Genomic DNA, 24,715 nt, shown 5'->3' with positions numbered 1-24,715 from the left:
TAAAAATCACAGTGGCGAAAATAACCGTTTGTTCTTTTTCTTAATCATCAGAACACCCTTTTTCAAATTCAAGTTGTTTTTCTTGTTTAATTCGGTATGGTTGAATAATTATTATTTTTTATTATACATAAATATGGTTAAATGCAATCTAAGTAGAACATATGTGAAATAGCATTTGTGATCGAGTTTAAAATATTCTGACAACATAAGCGAACATAATTTGACATGATTAAAGTAAAAGAACATGAATAATAATCTCTCATTAATATATACAGGTCTAAAAATTTAAACAGGTCGAGTTTTCAGGTTTCGAAAATGACTAATGTCACATACTTTGCTACAAACCAAGGAGTTGGTTCTTTGAAACCCCACAACCATGACATACAAAACACCTACCAACAAATGAATCTCATTGCCTTGTAATACCATCACATACACTTTGGGATTATGCAATGACCCTTCAAATGACTATAGAGATTTGCATATTAAACATGCTATGGGTTTCATTACATTATAGATTTATTCAAGACAAACAACAACATGTGCACAAATACCCTTCAACACAAAAAAGGAATATGTAACAACTTCTATGTGGTTCAACACAACTCTATGTCAACATGAGTTGTGCTTCGTCGCTTTGGAGGCTTGGTCTGTGTTTACAAACATTGTTATTAAATTTTATACGATAATGGAACAGGTTAAAGATATAACCTTCCCCCGTGTTCCATCAAATCAAATTTTAGGGTTTGTTTAGGAAACACTGCCAACTCCCTGCGCATGCTCATAACTCATGGAAGCTGCAACATATCATATAGCCTATGGTTTGTGCTCCGAGATAAGAGGATCCCCATGTTTACAACCCCCACAATCCCACCAATATCCTTGCACTCGTGGATCTACGTTACAAACGGAAAACTGATTGTTATAGGTGGCACAACAAAACCATATGAGATCGTGGTCGTCACCAAACGGTTAGGACGTGGCTGCCACATGAATTGGTTTACTAGCGAAAAGGGGACAATCTTCATCGAGACCCTTGTCTCTCCCGCTATTTAAGTCTGTTAATGTCGTATGGTTTTCTTAATTCTCATCACATTCTTACTTGTCACATTCGTTGATCGACAACTTTGTGACTTTAAATCTTTAATATGAACATTTCTTTCACCTCATGATTAGATTTTTACTCTAACTATTCATCAATTAACACATGCTTAATCCTTTTTGTTGATTAAATATCACAAAACACATAAACCTAGTCTGTTTATAAAAAATTCACAAAACACATTGTAACCCCTACATAAAAAAATTTCTACAAACCATATGCACATGTAGTAATGCGCTCACACTATTAATCCGCCATACACTACCCCAAAGACTATAAAACAATAAGAAGTGATAATTTGCGCGAACCCGCGGGCACTTTTGCTAGCAATAATAATAGTTTTATTATTAATAATGGGAAAGTGAATACGACGCTGTCAAACACCTAATCTTGGACGAAAAATCCTTTAAAACTACGTCGTTTTAACGGAACCTTAAAAAACTAAAACTCACAATTTACTTCCCCTATTGTCTGCGAAATAGATTTCTTTAGTTTCATAAACTGAAATAGATTGTAAGTAGAACTCACATACATGCTATTCATTTTATTTTTTCAAATTATTTTTCAATTTCATAAAACAAGTATTCACAGTCATCGATTTCACCTTTTAACTTTTTGCTTGCTGATTAATGTTCATATATTTTGAATTATGTTTGCCACGAGGCTCGGTCTTCGGAATATTTCCAACAACATAAACTATACGTCTAGTAGGCCATAAGTATACATAGAAAAAAAAAAGAGATTGACGAAGAACATGAATTACAGTTTAAGTATCATTTTATATGGGGAAGTAATGAAATCATGAGTTTTTAGTTTAAGGTTGTTTCAAATTCAATCTCAAACATGCTTTGGATAACTTTGAAGCGTGTTTCGTTAAAGCTGAGTTGTATGACCGCACCGAATAACAATAATGATATAATAATGTATGTTACAAATCTCGTGACATGATATCCACCATCCTACGACCACGACTACTACTAGTTGTCTCCGTAGTCGGAACACACTGCTCTGTAATTTTATCTTCCTTGGATAATAATAAACCCTATGAAGCCGTGGCTGCTGATCACCGATTAACCTATCGGAAACAACTCTTCTTCATCAACACTCTTCCAATCGTCTAATTAATTCAATCAAAGTGGGCAACTGTTTACCTATCCCCTTCTTCCCAAGGTTGGGGTTAGGGTTTACTGCTGCTACTACTATCGAAGAAGACATGTCAGCTCCTGCTCAACCCTACCGCTTTGCCGCTCCGGCCACCGCACCGCCAGCTGCCGGTAACATCGAAGCACTCAACAGACTTCTCAACGACCTGTCTACCAGAGGCACTCCAAAGGTTAATAATTAATTAATTATTCAATTTGTTATTCTATAATTAGTAATTGGATAGCTGATTTGCTAACTTAATAGTTTTGAGCACTTTGCGTATTTCTAGGGTTTCCTTGTTCTTGTAGCTGCATATGCTTGCTGGAACTAGTTTTTACCTTTTCATGCTCATCATTATTGTTGTGCATATCATTTTTCTGCATTCAGTGTACTGTATAAAACCGAATTAATTGATAAAACCGATCCGCCGGTTAATTCTTTTGGTTTTTTGAATAACTGAGTTTTCGGTTCAGTTTTGTTAACCGTTTTTTAATGGCCGAACCGAATTGATTAACCTATACTTTTTTTTCGTAACAATCGTCTTCTTCTAATGATATTATATCATTTTTCTGCATTCAGTGTACTGTATAAAATTGAATTAAATGAAAAAACTGATCCGTAGGTTAATTTTTTTGGTTTTTTGAATAACTGACTTTTCGGTTCAGTTTCGTTAACTGTTTTTTAATAGCCGAACCGAACTGATTAACCTATACTTTTATCCGTATCAATCGTCTTCTTCTAATGATATTATATTCCAATACTTCAAAATGATATTTATCCAACTATCTTTTGATTGATATTACATTCCGTTAGTAACTTATATTAATTTGTTTCGATTGACAGTGACTTTGAATTACATTTTTTTACTTATATTGTGGCTTTGACAGTTAGCTCTTCGCCTGTTAAAATTAAAACTGAGTTCATGAGTAATCCTTTATGTATATTTTGGAACTAATGTGTATAATCTAATTATTTATAATGTTTATGATTTTGATTTTAGTAATATTCTTAACAAATGTCAACAAAAATTTAGTCTGTGTTTGGGTTTAGCGGTTAATTAACCAAACTGAACCAAATTAACTGCTAATAACCGATTAACTGAAACCGAACGGTTATTTTTTTTTAATAACCAAAATGTTCGGTTATTGTCATTAACGGAATCGAACCGTACACACCCCTAAAATGCAGTGAGTGCGATGTGTACTTTATTTACCAAGGCTCCTTAACAGGACTTTACATGTGCTAGTGAGTTTCATCTAGAAGGTAAATTTTTGAAGCTTTGGTCTTTAGATAGCTCATGGTCACTCATCAGTTATGTCACAAAGGGTGTGATAGTCACGGCTAAGGTTCATTGCTAAAAATTTAGGCAGATGTTTGGATGTGTGTTTATCATATAGACACGGTTTATTATAGTCATTTGGGTTTATTAGTATATGGTTTGCAGGCCCAAGTTAGGTTTCTCTGGGGTTTCTGTTTTCTTTCCTGCATAAGTTAGAAGGATTTCTCTGGTTCATGGACTTGTGGTGACTCATCAATTTTGTCAAGAAGGATGTGATAGTCATGGTTAAGGTTCATTGCTAAAAAATTAGACAGATACATGCGTATTTGGGTGTATGTATATAATATAGATACTACCGACTGCATTTTTTATTTGGTTATGTATTCAAGTTTCCTGTGCAGTATGATATTTACTTTTTGCTCCTTGTAGAAATAGGGGCGGGAGTTGTTTGTATGTAGCTTGGTTTTAAAATTCGCGCATAATGCGCTGATGCGCTGTTGCGAAGGTTTGGTCGCATCGCAGCATATGATGCGTAGAGATTACATGTTGCGCCATTTTTGTGTAATGGCTGATGGGTTTGATGTGCGCAACATGGAATTAGGCTTTGGGTTGGAATTTTTCAAACAGAAATTGGGTCGGATCTTTATATTGAGGAAGATTGTGGTTACCTGGAGATGATGAGATGATGAAAAAGGGTTGGAGAGGGAGTCGACATGTTGGTGACAGCAGTTATAAAAACCCTAATATATTCTTCTCTTCAAGCCTCAAAAGTCATAACTGATCCCTTTTTTAATCTCATATTTGCAACTGACCCTTTTTATTTTATCTTTGTTCTCTTATATGATTAATTCAACCCCTATTTGCTATAGAAATTCTAAAACTCTTCTATTAATACAGTCTTCATTTATTTTAAAATGCTAATTAGTGAGTCTTTATTTATATTGTACACACTTTTTTGCATTTATCATCTAAATTTCTTATTTATAATACTTGAAAGTTAAAATATTAGGTATAATAATATTTTAGTATTTTAAAATATTAGGATTTTGGGACCAAATGCATCGAGGCTCATTACGCAATTTAAAACCTAGGTATGTAGTGGTTAATCCATCTAATATCTGAATACTTTTGTTGAATGGCAGGATGGTTCTGCTTTGGCATTAAGAAAACATGTTGAAGAAGAGGCTCGTGCTCTTAACGGAGAAGCTTTTTCTCGTTTCATGGATCAGTTGTATGATAGAATTACTAGTCTTCTAGAGAGCAATGATGTTGCTGACAACTTTGGTGCTCTAAGGGCTACTGATGAACTGATAGACTTGAAACTTGGAGCGAGTGGCACCAAGGTTTCCAAGTTTTCTAATTACATGCGTATTGTGTTTGATACCAAACGTGAACCAGAAATTTTGATCCTCGCTAGTAAAGTTCTTGGCCATCTAGCCAGAGCTGGTGGGGCCATGACAGCAGATGAGGTGGAATGCCAGGTGTGTATTGTTTAATTCTTCATACATTGTGTGTTACTTTTTTGCATTCCTACTAAGCTTTAGTATTTGTACCGTTACAGATGAGAAATGCACTGCAATGGCTTGATAGCGAGAGAGTTGAGTATCGTCGCTTTGCTGCTGTCCTAATTTTAAAGGTAGTGATTTCTGTGTTAGGTACTGCCTTTTGAGGTTTCAACACTGTTTTTTTAGTTGTCCGTGGAAGTATTATATTCTAACAATTTTCCAATCAATACTGTGTCAGTACTGAAACAAAGGCCATGCTGGTTTTAATTTTACATATGCTACTTATTTGAATCTTCTTTTTGTTACTTCATTGCTTATTCTTTGACTTTAGGAATTGGCCGAGAATGCTTCCACAGTTTTCAATGTCCATGTGTCCGAATTTGTGGACGCCATCTGGGTGGCGCTGAGGGATCCAACATTAGCAGTTAGGGAACGAGCTGTTGAGGCATTACGTGCTTGCCTTCGTGTTATTGAAAAACGAGAGACACGTTGGCGTGTGCAGTGGTTAGTGCATATTCAAAGATGTTAAATATTCTAGAAAACCACACTCTCTCCCACCTACAACTATTTATTCCATTGCTTCAAATGAAAGTGACTAACCCAAGGGTTTAAAGAATTAAAGGCATGTCCTAAGACGTGAAATTGAAATAAATAGATTAAAATACTAAAAATGACTAGGTGTGCACTGTGTGGGTTGTGTGTTGCAGTAGGCAAGATAGTTTCTCTGTTTTTTTCTTTCTTTCTGATTTTTGTTATTTTAGCTTATTTGATTGTACTTAGAGCTTGGTTTGTTGTACATTAAGTTTGTTTTGTACATATAGGTTATTTGATATTACATAGAGAGAAAATGTCACAAATAGGATAGTTCATGCATTTTAGTTTATAAATCGTGTGTCTCTCTTTGTATCATCTTTTTTTTAGTGTTTTAGGATAACAAGTAGAAAATGTCATGCATTATTAACTATTGGTATTTTTTAATACCAAACGCCTCGCGTACGTGAGGCTTTCTCTTCGCGTGTTGGCTTTCGAGGGAGCTAAGCGCCTCGGAGTGCCTCACCCTTTTAAAAACCAAGGTCTGTCCTATAGTTATGCTTTGATCTTGATATACAGGGATTATTGTATTAAGGTTCTCTAATCCTCAATTCTTGTTTAGTGCTGTAAATGATGAATTTTGTTTAGTATATCAAGCATTACTCATTAAGTTTGCTCATATAGGTACATTATGATCTGTATATTCGTTTCGACAGGTACTACCGTATGTTTGAGGCCACACAAGATGGGTTAGGGAAAAATGCACCCGTCCACAGCATACATGGCTCTCTACTTGCTGTTGGGGAACTCTTGAGGTTGGTGGACATGTTGATATTAATAGTTGTGCTGTTATTCATTATTTTCATTTGAGTTGTTGCATAACCATGCATATAGTGGTAGATACTCATTGATTTCAGCTGCTTGTGAGTATTGAGGAAGAAGCATGCTTGTGATATTGTATCATACCCATTGCCCCATGACCCATTATTTGTTTTACAAATTTTGACTTTTTCATGGAACAGAAATACAGGTGAATTCATGATGTCGAGGTACAGAGAGGTTGCAGAAATTGTTCTTAGGTATCTGGAGCATAGAAATCCTCTCGTTCGTCTCAGTATAACTTCTTTGCTTCCTCGGATTGCACATTTTCTACGTGATCGTTTTGTGACAAACTATCTTACGGTTAGACAAATTCTTCCCTCAAATCACTGCTACAAAGATTTTGTGTTAAGTTTTTTTGTGTGTAAAGGTGATAAGTCCTAAACCACAAAAGAGGGGTTTACTTCTAAACAGATATGCATGAATCATATCCTTGCGGTTCTCAAGATACCAACTGAACGTGCCAGTGGATTTATAGCTCTTGGGGAGATGGCTGGTGCTTTGGATGGTGAACTAGTCCACTATTTGCCGACAATAACATCTCACTTACGTGAAGCAGTATGTTATTTGAGTTAATTTGGATTGCTTCTTGTAAACTTTACCACTTTAAAGAATTTATTTTGTTTTGAAACCACAGTAACTTATGTGTACTTGTTAAATTTTCAGATTGCTCCTCGTAGAGGAAGACCCTCACTTGAGGCTGTGGCTTGTGTTGGGAACATTGCAAAAGCAATGGGTCCTGCCATGGAAACTCATGTGCTGTCCCTTTTGGATGCCATGTTTTCAGCTGGTCTTTCTTCAGTACTAGTAGAATCGCTTGAGCAAATAACCATCAGGTATACTAGTTCCTGGAAACCCTGCTTTTCCGATTTATGAGGGGTTCTCAGTTCTAATTAATAACTATGATGTGTCTCTCAGCATTCCTTCATTACGGCCTACTATTCAAGACCGGCTGCTTGAAAGCATTTCGGCAGTTCTTTCAATACCCCACAATGCCCAAACAAGGATATCTGCATCTCCAAGTCGAGCAAACGTGGCTAACAGCACACAAGTGTCAGAACTTAGTGGTTCTGCTCTGGAGCAACTTGCATTACAAACCCTTGCACGCTTCAGTTTTATGGTAGTGTTTAGCTGTTTAGTAAGCAACGTGTGTGATGCATTATGTTATTTGTTGTTTCACTTTTGTGCATTTAGGGCCATGATCTTCTTGAGTTTGCTAGAGAATCAGTTGTAGCTTATTTGGAAGATGAGGATGGAGCCACACGCAAGGATGCTGCCCTTTGCTGCTGCAAATTAGTTGTAAATTCTTTCTCCGTCACACAGTTCAGTCCTAGTAGATCCAGTCGAGCTGGGGGCAAACGTAGACGCTTTATAGAAGAGGTTTGTGTGCCGAATTCGATTTTCTCTGGTGTTTTCATATAATGGTACACCAGATTATTAAATAATGTTGTCACTGCAGATTGTGGAGAAGCTCCTTATTGCAGCTGTAGCGGATGCTGATGTTTCTGTGCGGAATTCGATTTTCTCTTCTCTGCATGGGAATGAAGGGTTTGATGATTTTCTAGCCCAAGCTGATAGCTTGACTGCTATTTTTGCTGCTCTTAATGATGAGGTACACTTTAAGCTATCATATATGTTTGCTTGACATAAAACTACTTCAAGGCAAAGTTACAAACGATATATGTGTGTGTGTTATTTTGATGCCAGCTTTGGCACTTTACTATACAAAATGATATTTGTGTTCATGGCTGCTATAAAGCATCATTGAGTAGCGGAGAAAGAAAAACATTAGGTCTACACCCATTGATCATAAACAACACAACATAATGCTTGTTGCTTATTTAGATCCCATCTTTCTTGTATATGGTGTGATTTTACTGCAGGAAGGTGTTCTCTGTTAGTTAATGCTAATCATGATAAAGGTTATCTTATAACGAATTGAACGAAGTCGTGTTTAATCGCATGGCTATCTAGTTTAGTGACATTTTGAAATAGAAAATTTTGGGTTTTGTGATCGTTTCGTATATTTTATAGTGGAGTGTTCTATAGGGCTTACTCGTCAGTGCCAAGAGGATGTTGGTATATTATCGATATCCTCCTTTATTCACTTAGAACGACACTTATATTGCATAGTTCTTTGCATAGCTGTTACACAAAATATTTCAGTATTTAATTTCACTCTGGAATCTGATAGAAGTCAGTAAGGTCTGAAATTCTTGTAAAACTTTCACTCTCTAATTATGTTGAGAGCTTAACAAATTATTCATCAAGCTAATTCAGAATGATAGTGTCATTGCCTAATGTCGACAAACCAACTAAGTTTATTGATTTATATGTATATCTGCCAGGATCTTCAAGCTCGGGATTTTGCAATCTCAGTAGCTGGTAGATTATCTGAAAAGAATCCTGCATATGTTTTTCCAGCACTTCGCCGCCACCTTATTCAGTTATTAACTTTTCTTGGGCAAAGGTTAAGTCAATCACTTCACTTCTATTTTCTAAATATATGATATTAAGTGTCACCTGACACGGTCTTATATCGATTATTATTGCTTCTCATCTGACAGTGCTGATAGCAAATGCCGAGAAGAGAGTGCAAAGTTGTTGGGTTGCCTAATCCGAAGTTGTGAACGACTTATACTTCCATATATTGCTCCAATACATAAGGTTTACAAGCTTGCACATTATTTGTTTTCTTATCAGTTTCTTGTGTAGCTCAATTAGTTTCTTGCAGGCGCTTTTGGCTAAATTATGCGAAGGAACGACTGGAGTGAACACAAACAATGACATCATTAGTGGGGTTCTTGTGACTGTGGGAGATCTTGCTAGAGTGGCAAGTAACTTATGTTAATTCTTTCTTGTTTTCACTGTTAGTAATTTTGGTGCTTAGTATTTGGTGTGGACAATATAATTTTTTTTATTATCACAAGCTGGCCTACTTTTTGTAAATTCGTATAAGTGGCAATTTCAACTTTCACTAATGAAGTGTTCTCAACCCCATTTCTCTCTCCTTCACTAATGAAAGCTAATAGGCCATTAAGCAGAAAAGATATTATTGATGAAACACTTTGTGCACATAAAACATCTTTATGTAGCTTGTGTTAGTTTCTAATGTTGAACATTGGTAAGTATTTAATTGAAAATTTATCTGTTAACACCATTGGCATACGTGTTCTAGGAATACCATGATTATTAACTTTTTTTGGTTTGATATACTGCTTGTCATGAGAGCGATTGTGTTTCTGGAGAAAAAAGTGCAACCCATGCTTTTCTAGACATGTTTTGTGCATGGTTCTCTGTTGCATTAGGATCGCATGTTTACTGTAAATGTTCGCATATTATTCTCCATCTCTTGTACATGATCTTTTTATTGCATTTATGACTCTCACAAACATTCTTCTATTTGGATCTATGTTTCTTCTATTTGCCTGGTGCATTGGAGCCATGCTGCTCTTTGTGGCATGCTAGTTCTTTTGCTTTTGATGACGTTTATGATGCTCAAATGCATATGATTTTTATTGAATTCTTGATAAGAGTAGCCTATTTTAGTAGAATCTATTCTTACTCTGCTTTATGTGCACTCTCAATTGTATCTTCAGGGTGGTTTTGCGATGCGAGAATATATTCCTGAGCTTATGCCTAGAATTGTTGAAGCTTTGCTGGATGGAGCTGCTGCTACTAAACGTGAGGTTGCTGTTGCAACTCTTGGCCAGGTGGTACAGAGCACAGGGTATGTTCACTGCTTCAAATCAAGCAAAACTATAAGTGACAGTACAGCATGTGCAGTTGTACTGCATGCAATGTACATCGTCATACTCATTTGGGATGACATTTTGCACTATTTTCACATGTACTTTTTAGTAGTTTATCTCCAGGATTCAAAACTACTCAGAACATTAGATTCGAAAGATGACCATGTAATTTACTTTTATTGTTTTATTAATGATATCTTACAGTACTTGGTTGGTTTTGTTCATAGGTATGTCATTACTCCATATAATGAATACCCGCTATTGCTCGGCTTACTCTTAAAATTGTTGAATGGTGAGCTGGCATGGTCCACACGTCGGGAAGTTCTTAAGGTATGTTATTAAGTGCATTCTCTGACCCTTTGGGTGAAGTGGTTTATGCTAAAACTTTTTGGAAATGATGAATAGGTTCTAGGCATAATGGGTGCTTTAGATCCACATGCTCATAAACGCAATCAGCAAAGCTTACCAGGACCTCATGGTGATGGAACTCGTGCAGCCAGTGACACGGGCCCCCACATTCAGTCTAGCGATGAGTTGCCGATGGATCTTTGGCCATCATTTGCAACATCGGAAGATTATTTCTCTACTGTAAGATTTAAACAGAAAAATTAAATGAATAAGGGGTAACCGTCACTTCTGTTTTTCTTTTCTCATTTGTTATTTGCAGGTTGCTATTAATTCCCTGATTCGGATACTTAGGGACCCTTCACTTTCTAGTTATCATCAAAAAGTTGTTGGGTCACTCATGTTCATTTTCAAGGTTTGTTGACTTGTAAAATACTATATGTTGGTTGTAAAATTATCACTCTTCTACTGTGCTGATTCTAACATCTTTTCACTTATTTGTGCAAGATCAGTCGATGGGTCTTGGCTGCGTGCCATACTTGCCAAAGGTTAGTCCATTAGCGTGCAGTTCAGAAACATTTTGTTAGGTTTCACTGATATAGATAACATTTCTATATATTTGTGATTTATAAATAGCTTGTGAAACTTTTCTGAGACATCAAGTTTTATTCTTTAGGTTTTGCCTGACTTCTTTTACACAATCCGTACATGTGACGATAGTCTTAAGGAGTTCATAACTTGGAAGCTTGGAACTCTTGTTTCAATCGTACGGCAGGTAGAATAATGTTTCGTGCTGTATAAATAGAAAAGTTAATGTTTTTGGGTGTCAGGAAATCATTCACAGTTTTTGGTTGCACGTGCAGCACATTCGCAAATATCTCCCAGAATTGCTCTCTTTAATATCAGAGTTATGGTCGTCATTTAGTCTGCCAGCACCTAACCGCCCTGTTCACGGACCACCGGTAAAGCTTGCTTATTTGTTTGATTTTAATATTGTTGTATAATGCATTGTGTTGATGCAAAATATATAATTGTTTGTATTTATTCTTTTGTCTTCCTCATTAGATCTTGCACCTAGTTGAACAACTTTGTCTAGCCCTCAATGATGAATTCAGGAGATATCTTCCTATCATTCTACCAGGTTGTATTCAAGTTCTGAGTGAAGCTGAAAGGTGTAATGATTACACATATGTCCGGGATATTCTTCGTACATTGGAAGTATTTGGTGGTTAGTGTGATTGTGGATTGAACAGAATAAATAAAGGTCTAAAATGTCCAAAACCTATAATGTAAATTTTTCTTTACAGGAACATTGGATGAACATATGCATATACTTCTTCCTGCACTGATACGATTATTTAAAGTGGATGCTTCTGTTGACATAAGGCGTGCTGCTATAAAAACTTTGACAAGATTAATTCCTCGTGTTCAGGTTAGTGGATGACCTTTTGGCCTTGAGAGGGTTATTGTGATATTTTTATACTATTATTGACTAAATGTCATGATTTCTATTATTATTAGGTTACAGGTCACATATCGACACTTGTGCATCATCTTAAGCTTGTATTGGATGGGTATGTTGCTCTCTATGTTGCTCTCTTATTTGGCATCTGATTTTTAAAATTCATTTTTTGTTTGCAAGAAGTTTTACTCAATACAGTACTTCAATATTAGGCTACTTATATACCACGTGTAATTATTATATCTAGTAGGTATCTATGTGCAATATTTTATGTGCAGAACTCATATGTAGCCCTATCTTCATGAACGCAGGAAAAATGATGAGCTTAGGAAGGATGCTGTGGATGCACTTTGTTGTTTGGCACACGCTCTTGGCGAGGACTTTACTATTTTCATCCCATCAATTCGCAAACTTCTTCTGAAGCATCGTTTGCGGGTCTCCTTTTTAATCTTTTGTTTTTTGTAATTTACTAGATAAAATCATGTGCTGATTGGTAGAAATGAATATACATTTTGTACTTCTACTTTCAGCACAAGGATTTTGAAGAAGTTGAGGTGAGGTTGCAAAGGCGGGGACCTTTAATCATGGGCAATGTTATAGCACAAAAGTCAATCCGGCAGCCACCTGCTGAGGTTATTAGTGATCCTTTGAGTGACATGGAGAATGACCCTTTTGAAGATGTGAACAAACAACTCAAAGTTCATCAGGTATTTAGTAAATATTTTCTCTTCGATTCTTTATGCCTGAGGTGACTCATGATTCTTCAAAGTAACTGAAGTTATTAACAGTTGTCATTATTCTTCAATATCTGCTTGCTAATAATTTGGCATCACAGGTTAATGATGCTCGATTGCGTGCTGCTGGAGAAGCTTCTCAGCGTAGCACAAAAGAAGATTGGGCGGAATGGATGAGGCATTTCAGCATTGAACTGTTGAGGGAATCTCCTTCTCCAGCTCTACGAACATGTGCTAGGCTTGCACAGCTACAGGTATTTCTAGATCTTTTTTGTGTAGATAGCTGTCATTTGAATTTCAAATTTTAACTAAAGAAAACTGCAGCCCTTTGTTGGACGAGAGCTATTTGCAGCAGGATTTGTTAGCTGCTGGGCACAACTCCACGAGTCTAGTCAAAAAGCCCTTGTTCGCAGTTTGGAGATGGCATTTTCTTCTCCTAATATACCCCCTGAAATTCTTGCAACATTACTAAACTTGGTATGACCTTTCCTTTTGTGTTGGTTGTTTTTCAACACAAACCTCTTAATATGGAGTTTCTGGATCTAGATTGTTAGAACATGTATTTTCATATTTATCATATTTGAGGGTATCTAAATGTAATATCAACCTCTATATATGGAGCCACATTGTATTCCTTATTAATCCATAAAAATCACGGTTCCACTTAGATCTAACCATCTAATGCATCTTTTGTCACTGTATGCTAAGAAGTTGATATATATGTAACTTTGTTAATTCATGTGAAGAATTATAACCAAGAAAAACATATCCTTTTTAAGGCGACACTTGTATAATTTTTGTGCATCTCTTGATATTTAATATGTGTTTGCAACACTTATATCACAGGCAGAGTTCATGGAACATGATGAGAAACCCCTACCAATTGACATTCGTCTCCTTGGTGCTCTTGCTGAAAAGGTGCGATGGCTTACAAATTGTGTATATAAACTTCTGATATATATGTGCCGGCATTTCATTTTTCAAGGCGTTGTTTAGTTTATATGCTTATTCTGATGCAGTGTCGAGCATTCGCTAAGGCTTTGCATTACAAAGAGATGGAATTTGAAGGTGCACTTTCCAAGAAGATGGATGCAAATCCGGTTGCTGTAGTCGAAGCACTCATTCATATAAATAACCAGTTACATCAGCATGAGGTGCATGGATATAATATTCTCTGTTGTTACACTTTTCTGGTCTTTCATATGAAACTTTGATACTTTTATTGTTGTCTATCTTCTGGAGTCTTGACATATGAATATATATATATAGGCTGCAGTTGGAATACTGACCGACGCTCAACAACGTTTGGATGTGCAACTGAAAGAATCATGGTATTTTATCTGGGATTCTGAAATCACTCACTTTATTATTTCTCATTTCACTAGTATTTTGGTCTTGCAAAAGTTCCTCATGAATGTTATTACTAAATAGTTATGTTGCTTGCAAATACAAGGTATGAAAAGTTGCAGCGGTGGGATGATGCCCTTAAAGCATACACTGCAAAATCTGCTCAGGCAACAAGTCAACATGTCATGTTGGATGCAACACTAGGTATTGTTTTTAAGTTATCAGATGTTATTGTCAGTATTTCATCTGCTATGTACTTGTCAATTACTTTTTTTTACTTTACAATAAGGAACATATAGTCGCTATTACTCTTCTCCTGGCATCTTAATTTACGGTTTAGTAATGCAAAACATTGGGTTTCCTTTTTCAATATGAAGCTTTATAAGTCATCATGTTAGAAGGCTAATTAGCGTTCAATTCTCAACTACTACTTAGTTATTATATATGCTAACAAGGCTTTTAGAGTACGAGTACAAGACCTCAGTGTGTATATATGCTTACCTGTTTTGCATTATATGGAGTTATGCCTATTTTGCAATGTTTTTTTTTCCTGTGATATTAACACTATTCTATTACCTTGATTAGGACGAATGAGGAGTCTTGCTGCATTGGCTCGATGGGAAGAGCTTAACAACCTATGTAGGGAATATTGGACACCTGCTGAGCCTGCTGCTCGATTAGAAATGGCACCAATGGTCTGTTGATAACATATATATAACACTCGAATCATATTTGGTTGCATATGCATCAGTCTTATTATTCTTGTCTACGCCTCAGGCTGCTAATGCTGCCTGGAACATGGGCGAGTGGGATCAGATGGCGGAATATGTATCTAAACTAGATGATGGTGATGAAACTAAACTCAGAGTGTTGGGGAATACTGCTGCTACAGGCGATGGTGGTAGCAATGGCACATTCTACAGGGCTGTTCTATTAGTACGTAGAGGAAAGGTACTGTTTTTAGTACGGATTTGGTCGGTAATAACTGTTTGCCTGGATATGTGTCACCTTCTTTCCTTATTCTTCACAGTATGATGAAGCACGTGAATATGTTGAAAGAGCAAGGAAATGCTTGGCAACTGAGCTTGCTGCATTGGTTAGTTTATCTTCTGTGTTGTAGCTTACATAAAAAGCAGTTTAGAGTGGTTTTTGGATTCATGTTCTGATAATTTTATCATGTGTAGGTCCTTGAAAGCTATGAACGAGCGTACAGTAATATGGTTCGTGTTCAACAGTTATCAGAGTTAGAGGAGGTATTTTTTGAACATTTACTAAATTTCTGTTCTGTTGCTGCTTTAGCTGAATTTCTGTTCTGAATTATGGTATTCTTTTATTTTTGTTTGTGGCAGGTCATTGATTACTGTACTCTTCCAGTTGGCAGCTCTGTTGCTGAGGGGAGAAGAACACTCATTCGTAACATGTGGAATGAGCGGATTAAAGGCACAAAACGAAACGTTGAGGTATGCAGTCAAAGTATGGAACATGCATTACTCAATATGTTTGTCTGATTATACCACAGATATGTGAATTTGATGCTTTGCATATCTGATGAAGGTTATTAATTTTTTTTATTTTTTAGGTTTGGCAAGCTCTTTTGACAGTCAGGTCACTTGTATTACCTCCTACCGAAGACAGTGAAACCTGGCTGAAATTTGCTTCACTTTGCCGGAAAAGTGGTAGGATTCGTCAAGCCAGATCCACTTTAATTAACCTTTTGCAGGTTTGTATTCTTTTTATTTATCTAAGCTAATTGAAATGTCATGTTTAGCTCCCCCCCCCCCCCCCCCCCCTAAATCTTAATTCACTCATTACCATTTTTGCATAGTTTGACCCTGAAAAAACTCCTGAAACTGTACGATATCATGGGCCACCACAAGTAATATATGCGTACTTAAAATACCAATGGTCACTTGGGGAGGATCAGAAGCGCAAGGAAGCTTTTGCTTGGTTGAAGGTAGGCTTGATCATTTCATTTGTTTTTACTTAACATTTTAATTAATTAGTGGCTTGCTTTATTTTCTTTACTCTTTCTCTTTTAGAATCTTGCCATAGAGCTTTCAAGTACTTCTAGTCATCAAGCATCACCAACTGGTTTAGTGGGTGTTCCAAACGTATCACTTATGGCACGTGTATATTTAAAACTCGGGTTGTGGCAATGGGCTCTTATCCCTGGTCTTGATGATGAGTCTATACAAGGTAGGCTGCCACAAGTTTTGAGGATATTAACATGAGATGCTGTACTTATCATTCTTTCTGAAATCCACTTTTATACTTATTTATCGTCTATCGTGTAGATATTCTTAGCTCATTCAGGCATGCGACTCAATGTGCCACAAAACGAGCAAAAGCGTGGCACACTTGGGCTCTTTTTAACACGGCTGTCATGTCTCATTACACACTTGGAGGTCGTCCTAATTTAGCTGCACAGTTTGTAGTAGCAGCAGTTACTGGATATTTTCATTCTATTGCTTGTGCAGCACATGCTAAGGGCGTAGATGATAGCTTGCAGGCAAGTCACTACCTTGGTTTCTTGCAGCAAGAATCTTAACATCCTTAATTCGTTATTCATGATTTTCGTATGTTTAATAATGTTTTCGGGCTACTTTTCTGTTTTACAGGACATCCTTCGTCTTCTGACTTTGTGGTTTAATTATGGATCTATCACCGAGGTTCAAACGGCATTGCAGAGAGGATTTTCTCATGTCAATATCAACACGTGGTTGGTTGTTTTACCTCAAATTATTGCCAGAATACACTCAAATATTCATGCAGTGAGAGAATTAATACAATCTCTTCTGGTTCGCATAGGACAAAGCCATCCCCAGGTCTGTTTTTCTCTCTCTTTATTTTAAGCACGTACCGGCACCAGATAAACTTACCTATTTCAGTTGTGTTTCAGGCTCTTATGTACCCTCTTCTTGTGGCTTGTAAGTCAATAAGCAATTTGCGTAGAGCTGCAGCTCAAGAAGTGGTTGACAAAGTTCGACAGCACAGCGGTGTGTTGGTGGATCAGGTGAAATTATAGCATTGACTGTTAAATGTATTTTGATTTTGGACTTATGGATTTAAGCTGACTGCTAGATTTCTTTGTATGAAGGCACAACTTGTATCAGAGGAGTTGATTAGGGTTGCAATTCTTTGGCATGAAAGGTGGCATGAGGCACTAGAAGAAGCTAGTCGCTTATATTTTGGTGAACATAACATTGAGGGAATGCTAAAGTGTTTAGAACCATTGCATGAAATGCTTGAAGAAGGTGCTTTGAGGAACGACACAACCATAAAAGAGAAAGCTTTTATTCAGGTATGTCTCCAGTTTGGATTATGTATTGAATCTATAGTATAGTTTTTGTATTGTTTGATACTGATATATGTACTTTCACGGAATTTCAGACATACCATCATGAATTGGTAGATGCGTATAAATGCTGTCTAGAATATAAGAAAACTGGAAAAGATGCTGAGCTTACTCGGGTATGATGTATATGTATATTAATTTATGTGATGTATTGATTTCACTTACATAATCTTTGCATTTATGGTTATATATCAGGCTTGGGATCTCTATTATCATGTCTTTAGACGGATAGATAAGCAGCTTCAGTCTCTTACCACACTTGATCTTCAGGTGAGTAACCTTTTCATGCATTTACGTAACTTTTAAGGCCAATACAAAAGATCGTATACTCAACGTTGTGGATGATTCTCTCTGGATTGTGGCTCTTGTTTGCAGTATGGTTTCATTTATTTTTGCTTCGAATTCAAGTTTTCTCCTGTCTTTTTTTGTGTAAAACAGTCGGTGTCTCCAAAATTAGTGGAATGTCGTGACTTAGAAATTGCTGTTCCTGGGACCTACCGTGCAGGTATGGTAATCTCATATCAGTATGTTATAACTAGTAGTTAAACTTTGGGCTACTTTCTTTCTCTTCAATCTATCCGACATGTTGGCTCAATTTTATTTTTGTTTCAATTGTTTTAAGTTAGATCACAACCCAAATAGACCGGTTTGTAAGTAAATGGGTCCATGTTACCACCTGTACTGATATACTTGCATGCTTCACGTTTTTCAGATTCACCAGTGGTGACAATTGCATCATTTGCACCACAGCTTGTTGTCATTACATCCAAACAACGACCCAGAAAGTTGACCATTCATGGCAGTGACGGGGAAGATTATGCTTTTTTGCTTAAAGGGCATGAAGACTTACGCCAGGATGAACGAGTCATGCAGGTATTTCCATCTTTGCTTGTTGACATTAACCCAAACAATTAAGTCCAACAAACCTTAATAATAGCTAGTAATTAGTAATCTTGATATGGAGATCAGTTCCTTAGTATTTACTAATTACATTTGCTTACTGCTTTTGTTATTTTTATAATTTTTGCCAGCTGTTTGGTTTAGTCAATACTCTGCTCGAGAATTCCCGAAAGACTTCAGAAAAAGATCTTTCTATTCAACGATACGAGGTTATTCCATTATCTTCAAACAGTGGGTTGATAGGGTGGGTCCCAAATTGTGACACCTTGCATCAACTCATTCGAGAGTACAGGGATGCCCGCAAGGTTTTTATTTCTTCCCTCTTCTCTGATAATATTATGTGTGTGTAAATATTATATCTTCCTACTGATTCCTGATTCTTGTGCAGATCACCCTGAATCAAGAGCATAAACATATGCTTAGTTTTGCTCCAGATTATGATCACTTGCCACTTATAGCTAAAGTGGAGGTATTTCAGTATGCCCTTGATAGTACTGAAGGAAACGATTTGGCTAGGGTATGTGTGTTTTTGTACTTGAAACATATTGTGTGTAACCTTTATTTTTCTGCCAGAAAAACGTATATGCATAATAGATTAATAGTTTTTTATTTGTTTTTGTTATGTAGGTGCTTTGGTTAAAGAGCCGCACTTCAGAAGTCTGGCTGGACAGAAGGACTAATTATACAAGAAGTTTGGCTGTCATGAGTATGGTATGTATCTCCTCAACATCCTACGTTTTTTCTTTTAGTGTGTGCACTATTCAGATAAGTGTTTATAGAATCTAATGATCCATGTTACAGGTTGGTTACCTTCTTGGTTTAGGTGATCGACACCCCAGCAATCTTATGCTGCACCGCTTCAGGTACCTGATTATTATACATTTGGTGTCTTTATTTATAATATAATATGTAAATATTGTCATATTGTTGAGTATCTGAGTGTTGATACACAGTGGGAAGATCTTGCATATTGATTTTGGAGATTGCTTTGAAGCGTCAATGACGCGTGAGAAATTCCCTGAAAAGGTGTAATTCTATAATATATTCTTTAAGACTATAATTTATTTGTCACTTAATTTTGTTTCTTTATGCAGGTTCCTTTTCGTTTAACTAGAATGCTTGTAAAGGCTATGGAAGTTAGCGGGATTGAAGGGAATTTCCGTTCAACTTGTGAGAATGTGATGCAAGTTCTTAGAACAAATAAAGATAGTGTAATGGCTATGATGGAGGTGAATATTAGATCTCGCTTTATGTATTATATATTTATAACAACTTAAATAGAGTTAAGTGCCATTTTAGTACCTGTGGTTTGTTTAACTACGCAACTTTAGTACCGATTTTGATTTTTTTGCAAATGGCTACCTCACGTTTCTAAAACTTGCGATTTTAATACCTTTTTTTAACCTAGTCTAATATACCCGTTAAGTCAGGGGTACTTTAGTAATTTCATTATTTTCTTTTTTCCTTCTCTTTTCGATCGTTACCCATCTTCAACCCCCATTTCTCTTTTAAAATTCATTTCCCCAAAAATCCAAACAAACCATAAATCCCCATATCCAAACCCCAAGCATCCAATGAACTTATCTGCAAGTCACTTAACAATCTATCCAAATAATCTGACCCGGTTATCGAGCTATCCAAATATCTACAAACCCTTACTCTAATTAATTGTAGAAGCCTCCAAATATCTAACACATAAATCGCACTCCATTTCATGGTTCCTGCCTAATTTGTTGTTGAGGTTGCAGATTGAGAGTACATGTAAGATGTTATAGGGTGGCGGCAGGTCTGGTGGGCGGTGTTAGGGTTATTAGCGGCGGTCCGGCGGGGCTATGATAGTTGCGTATGCGGTGGTTTTTGAGTTGTGGTGGTTGTTTCATGGTGATTTTGTAGGAAAACAAGTGGGTGATGGGGATGTGCAGCTATTGATTGGCTGGAGATGATGTGGTGGTGGGGGGTTCCGGTATTGGATTTTCTAAAGGGGTAGTTGTGGATTTAAACAGAGATGTAGTATCTCGCCGGAGATGGTGACCGGAGCAAAAGAGAGGAGATAAGAGAGAGGTGGCGGTGGTGGTGGTGTGGTGTGTGTGGGGGGAAGGGGGGCGGTAGAGAGGTGAGAGAAAGAGGGGTGAGAATGAGGAAGATGGGGGAGAGAAAAAGAAAAAAACAGAGAAAGAAATTAATTAAATTACAAAAGTACCCCTGATTTAACATGATTTAACCGATAAACTAGACGGAGTTAAAAGAAAAGTACTAGATTGGCAAGTTTTAGAAACGTGAGGTAGCCATTTGCAAAAAAATCAAAATCGGTACTAAAGTTGCGTAGTTAAACAAACCACAGGTACTAAAATGGCACTTAACTCACTTAAATATAAACAAATGCTGTTTCATTTGGTTTCAGGCGTTTGTTCATGATCCCCTTATAAATTGGCGTCTTTTCAACTTCAATGAAGTGACACAAATGTCAACCCTTGCAACCACAAATGTCCAGCCTGTTGTTACGAGTGAAGAAGCTACTACAAATCATGCTCAACCACAACGGGGTGCGCGTGAACGCGAGCTTTTGCAGGTCTGAATACTTGTGCATTCTATTGCTTAATCATAAGAATAAAAATAATAATAATAATTGTTGTGTAGGCTGTCCATCAACTTGGTGATGCTAACGAGGTTTTGAACGAACTGGCGGTGGTAGTTATGGCACGAATGAATAATAAACTTACTGGTCGGGATTTTTCAACATCTTCTACATTACCAACCACCGTCCCAACTGAAACCACCAACTTAATTTCTGGAGATACTCGTGAAGTGGATCACGGTTTATCCGTTAAGCTTCAAGTGCAAAAGCTAATTTTACAGGCCACTTCTCATGAAAATTTGTGCCAGAGCTATGTTGGGTATGTCTTCAATATTAAAATTAGTGTATCTTTTATTAAAATCACAAAATTTGTAATAATAATTTAATTTTGAATAAAGTGATTTAGCAAGTTAAAAGTACATTTTGGGACTGATATTTTGATTTGTGCATGCAGGTGGTGTCCATTCTGGTAAAATCAAAGTTCATGTACATATCTATATACCTGTGTATATATTTAGGCTCTCTTCTATAATTTATGTAATATGGGGTGTTGATTGTATATAAAGTTTATCTGGATGTCAGCTTGTGTCTAGTTCATCTGTTTTTAAGGTTTGCTAGTTTTATACTTTGTACTGCAACAGTATAATAATAGTTATGAATTAGGTATATTTTACAACTTTATTAAAAAAAGATTGTTCGATTTTAATTATAAGTTTTCTATGCCCTTTTCAATCTCTCTCATCTCATGTTTTATTCACACCTTAAAAGTACTCATTTCTAGTGATCCAAATGAACCATAACATAATCATAAAAAGAGAAAATTCTTAAAATAACCCTTTTAGAGGGAGAGGTTTGTCTTTCGTTGCCCGTCCTCTGTAAAATACCTTCTCCCTCCACACCCTTTGTAACAAATTGTGAATCTTAAGTACTAGCATAGCGGTAACATTATCGAAATAATCCACCACCGTAATAATTTTGGACATAGACGACCTTGCAAAATACTAAAATTAACCACGAGATAATAAATAGGATGTTGCTAAAGATGTTGCTTTAATGTTATGTTAGTATGGTGTACTATGGATGTTCAAAGTCGGATATTTGGAGTTTCAGATAGTGGATTTCACTATCCGAATGCATATTCAAAATTATGAAATTCGGATATCGGAAATTTCATATATTCGTTCGGAAAGGATAGTGAATCAGATGTCCGAATAAAAAAAACTCATTGTAAAAAAGTTGGGTGCATTCGTACAATCACCTCCAACATTTATCTCTAGCTAACCACCGTCGGCCGCCAACCATCACCGGCAACCTATTTCCACGCTCCCTCATCTTCCTCTCCTACTCTATTGCTGATGAAGACCTAAACCTGAATCGAGTGATTGCGTCAAATTTTGAATGGTTGTGGCCGACTCACGACTGGTTTAGGGAAGGTAAACACTAACCACATATGTGAAGTTCTCTAACCACCGGCAAGGTGCGAATGATGATAAAGGTTGTAGGTCGAATTTGAATTGTGGAATGGTCTTAAGTACGACTGCAGCTTGAACTTGAGATGATATGGATGATTTAGGGTTTAAATGGATAAAAATAAACTTCAATATCGGATATCTGAAAAATCCAAAAATTTTCAAAATCACTATCCAAATTCGAGTCGGAATCCGAAAATTCAGATAATTTAGATTGGATCATTCGGATTCAAATTCAAATTCGGATTTTTTTAACACCCCTATGGTGTACGACTAATGAAAATAGCATTTGTGGCAAAAACTAGAAAAACAACATTATGGACACAAGTAAAGGAATTGCATGATGCATCTCAAACAAAAAAATCCTTTAAAGCTTAGTAAAAGGAATATAGAACAAACGATCTTTATAATAGACTTAAAAAAATGTCCAAAAGTGGTTTGCTACCTATCTGGAAGCATAGTGTCGCTTAAAAAGTGAAACAATCTAAGCATATTTTGGGTGTGAAGCTTATAAAATTTATGAGCGGCAAGTTGAAAACAAGTTTAATGACTATTATTTTTAATGAAGTGATGTGCAAACACGCGAAGTGAGATTTACATATACATTGTGACACAACACGTTCTCATCTTGAACGTGAAGTGGATGATGTAGAAAGTGTCGGTAGTACAAAAGAAATATCAAAGACTACCGAAGAAGGTGATTATTCCAACCTAAAAATGACAAATAGCGGTGGTTCAACAATTCAAAGTCCAATACGTAGAGAAGCGTCAGGTTTCTAATTCAATCACTGGAAAAACAATCATGCATTGAGACTTACTAGAGACATTGAAGTTGAAATCATGAATAGAAAACTCGAGTTAGAGCAACAAAAGGAATATATATAAAAGAAGAAAGAGAGTTAAAGAAAATACAATTTTTGCATCTCAACATATTGTTATAGTAGGAACACTTGTCGCATGAGGAAAAACACATGAAAAGCTTGATAATGTCAAAAGTTTTATGGAAACTGAATCTAGTTTAGTTGTATTGTATTTTCAGTTTGTTTAATGCATTTATAAGATAATTGATTATCAAGTTATGTATTTCATGTATGTGTAAGATTGCCTAGTAGTTTTAACATTATCTTCTTTTTTCAGTTAGATGTTTGAATATTATTTAGACAAGATAATTTAACATTATCTGGTCGTCATTTTCCATCTGTCAACGTTTCATTTGGATGCTTAGACTTTATTTAGATAAAATAGTATAACACTTTCTAGTAATATTAACAATATCTTTATTTTTCATTTGTCAACTTTTCATTGGATGTTTGAATTATATTTAGAATTTAGATTCAACAATATAGCATTATCTTTACTTAATATTACAAAATACCCCAAAAAATTCATTATTTTCTTGTATAAATGGAGTATAACATTGACCAACTTTCTCACCCAACCAAAATTCTTTTAATTCCAATCTCTTTGAAAAATGTCACCAGTGAAAATGTATAAGATGGTTTCGATTAATCGAATCGGTCACGTAACAAAAGGGAGGGGTTGTAATCACGAACATGATGCAGTTTTGACGGAAAACTACTTTGTTGAAAATCTAACGTATGATCAAGCTACTTTTTGGCGTAAATTTCATATGCGAAAATCATTATTTATATGGATCCCGGCTGTTTTACAACCAATAACATATATATTCAACAACTATGTGATACCACTGGTAGACAAAGGCTTTCACCATTGTATAATTGTATTAGAGCTATGCAAGTGCTAGCGAATAGGACATGATCAATATTTGTAACAAGAGTTGCTTTTATAAATAGTGACAGACCCAAAAATATTTTCACATGGTCGGAAATTTTTTAGATAAATTATACATCGCATTTCATTCCGGTATGGATCGTGTTGGCCCGGGTCAGGTTGGCACACAATCACATATTTCAAGGAGAAAAACGCACTATAAAATAGGTTGAGACATGTTAAAGTGATGATAACATCAAGAGTAAATTGTTATTTTGACCACTAAGGTTTCTCTATTATAGCTCATTATTATATAATACAATTACAAACTATGGTGCCGCTAAGTGTCTATTAGTCCACTTGGCGGCACCGTATTGGTCGTTGAATTTTGTTTTTTTTCTCTTATTTAGTTCCGGTACAGTGACAAATATAACAAAAATCGTACAAATTCGCGTCGACTTAAAGCCTCAACGCCCGAGATCAACAACGTTTGGGTTTATCATCGCCTGGGTTTTACCAACCAGCCTGGCGCAACGCGCCAGGTATAACACTAGTGTAGGCAAAAATGCAAGTTTATGACGAGTTGGTCTCTGACGCTTGATTTTT

At 36.2% G+C, this 24,715-nt stretch overlaps 1 protein-coding gene across 1 annotated transcript; it reads left to right on the top strand.

The window, feature by feature from the left end:
- Positions 1 to 2,059: 2,059 nt before the first annotated feature.
- LOC143554287 (serine/threonine-protein kinase TOR-like) lies at positions 2,060 to 21,565 on the top strand. Its single transcript, XM_077044081.1, has 57 exons — positions 2,060 to 2,435; positions 4,667 to 5,005; positions 5,086 to 5,160; positions 5,361 to 5,533; positions 6,277 to 6,375; positions 6,583 to 6,742; positions 6,854 to 6,997; positions 7,106 to 7,275; positions 7,358 to 7,559; positions 7,634 to 7,819; positions 7,899 to 8,051; positions 8,788 to 8,909; positions 9,007 to 9,106; positions 9,174 to 9,272; positions 10,039 to 10,169; positions 10,419 to 10,521; positions 10,597 to 10,779; positions 10,859 to 10,951; positions 11,049 to 11,084; positions 11,213 to 11,311; positions 11,400 to 11,498; positions 11,602 to 11,764; positions 11,844 to 11,968; positions 12,058 to 12,110; positions 12,310 to 12,433; positions 12,529 to 12,705; positions 12,834 to 12,986; positions 13,057 to 13,209; positions 13,579 to 13,650; positions 13,752 to 13,886; positions 14,002 to 14,063; positions 14,186 to 14,283; positions 14,665 to 14,774; positions 14,857 to 15,030; positions 15,110 to 15,175; positions 15,264 to 15,332; positions 15,429 to 15,539; positions 15,659 to 15,799; positions 15,905 to 16,033; positions 16,119 to 16,275; positions 16,374 to 16,588; positions 16,698 to 16,904; positions 16,979 to 17,092; positions 17,177 to 17,380; positions 17,470 to 17,550; positions 17,630 to 17,704; positions 17,873 to 17,939; positions 18,147 to 18,307; positions 18,466 to 18,639; positions 18,723 to 18,851; positions 18,962 to 19,045; positions 19,136 to 19,197; positions 19,288 to 19,360; positions 19,429 to 19,563; positions 20,736 to 20,903; positions 20,972 to 21,228; positions 21,364 to 21,565. Exons 1-57 carry the CDS (start codon positions 2,316 to 2,318, stop codon positions 21,380 to 21,382), a joined length of 7,383 nt encoding a protein of 2,460 aa, XP_076900196.1. The 5' UTR covers positions 2,060 to 2,315; the 3' UTR covers positions 21,383 to 21,565.
- Positions 21,566 to 24,715: the final 3,150 nt, after the last annotated feature.

Source organism: Bidens hawaiensis, unplaced genomic scaffold (assembly GCF_021521415.1).
Source record: "Bidens hawaiensis isolate Kalapana, Puna unplaced genomic scaffold, B.hawaiensis_p1.1 tig00001032_1, whole genome shotgun sequence".
NCBI lineage: Eukaryota > Viridiplantae > Streptophyta > Magnoliopsida > Asterales > Asteraceae > Bidens > Bidens hawaiensis.
The sequence above is the reverse complement of the archived record's forward strand: the minus strand, read 5'-3'. Positions and strand labels throughout refer to the sequence as shown.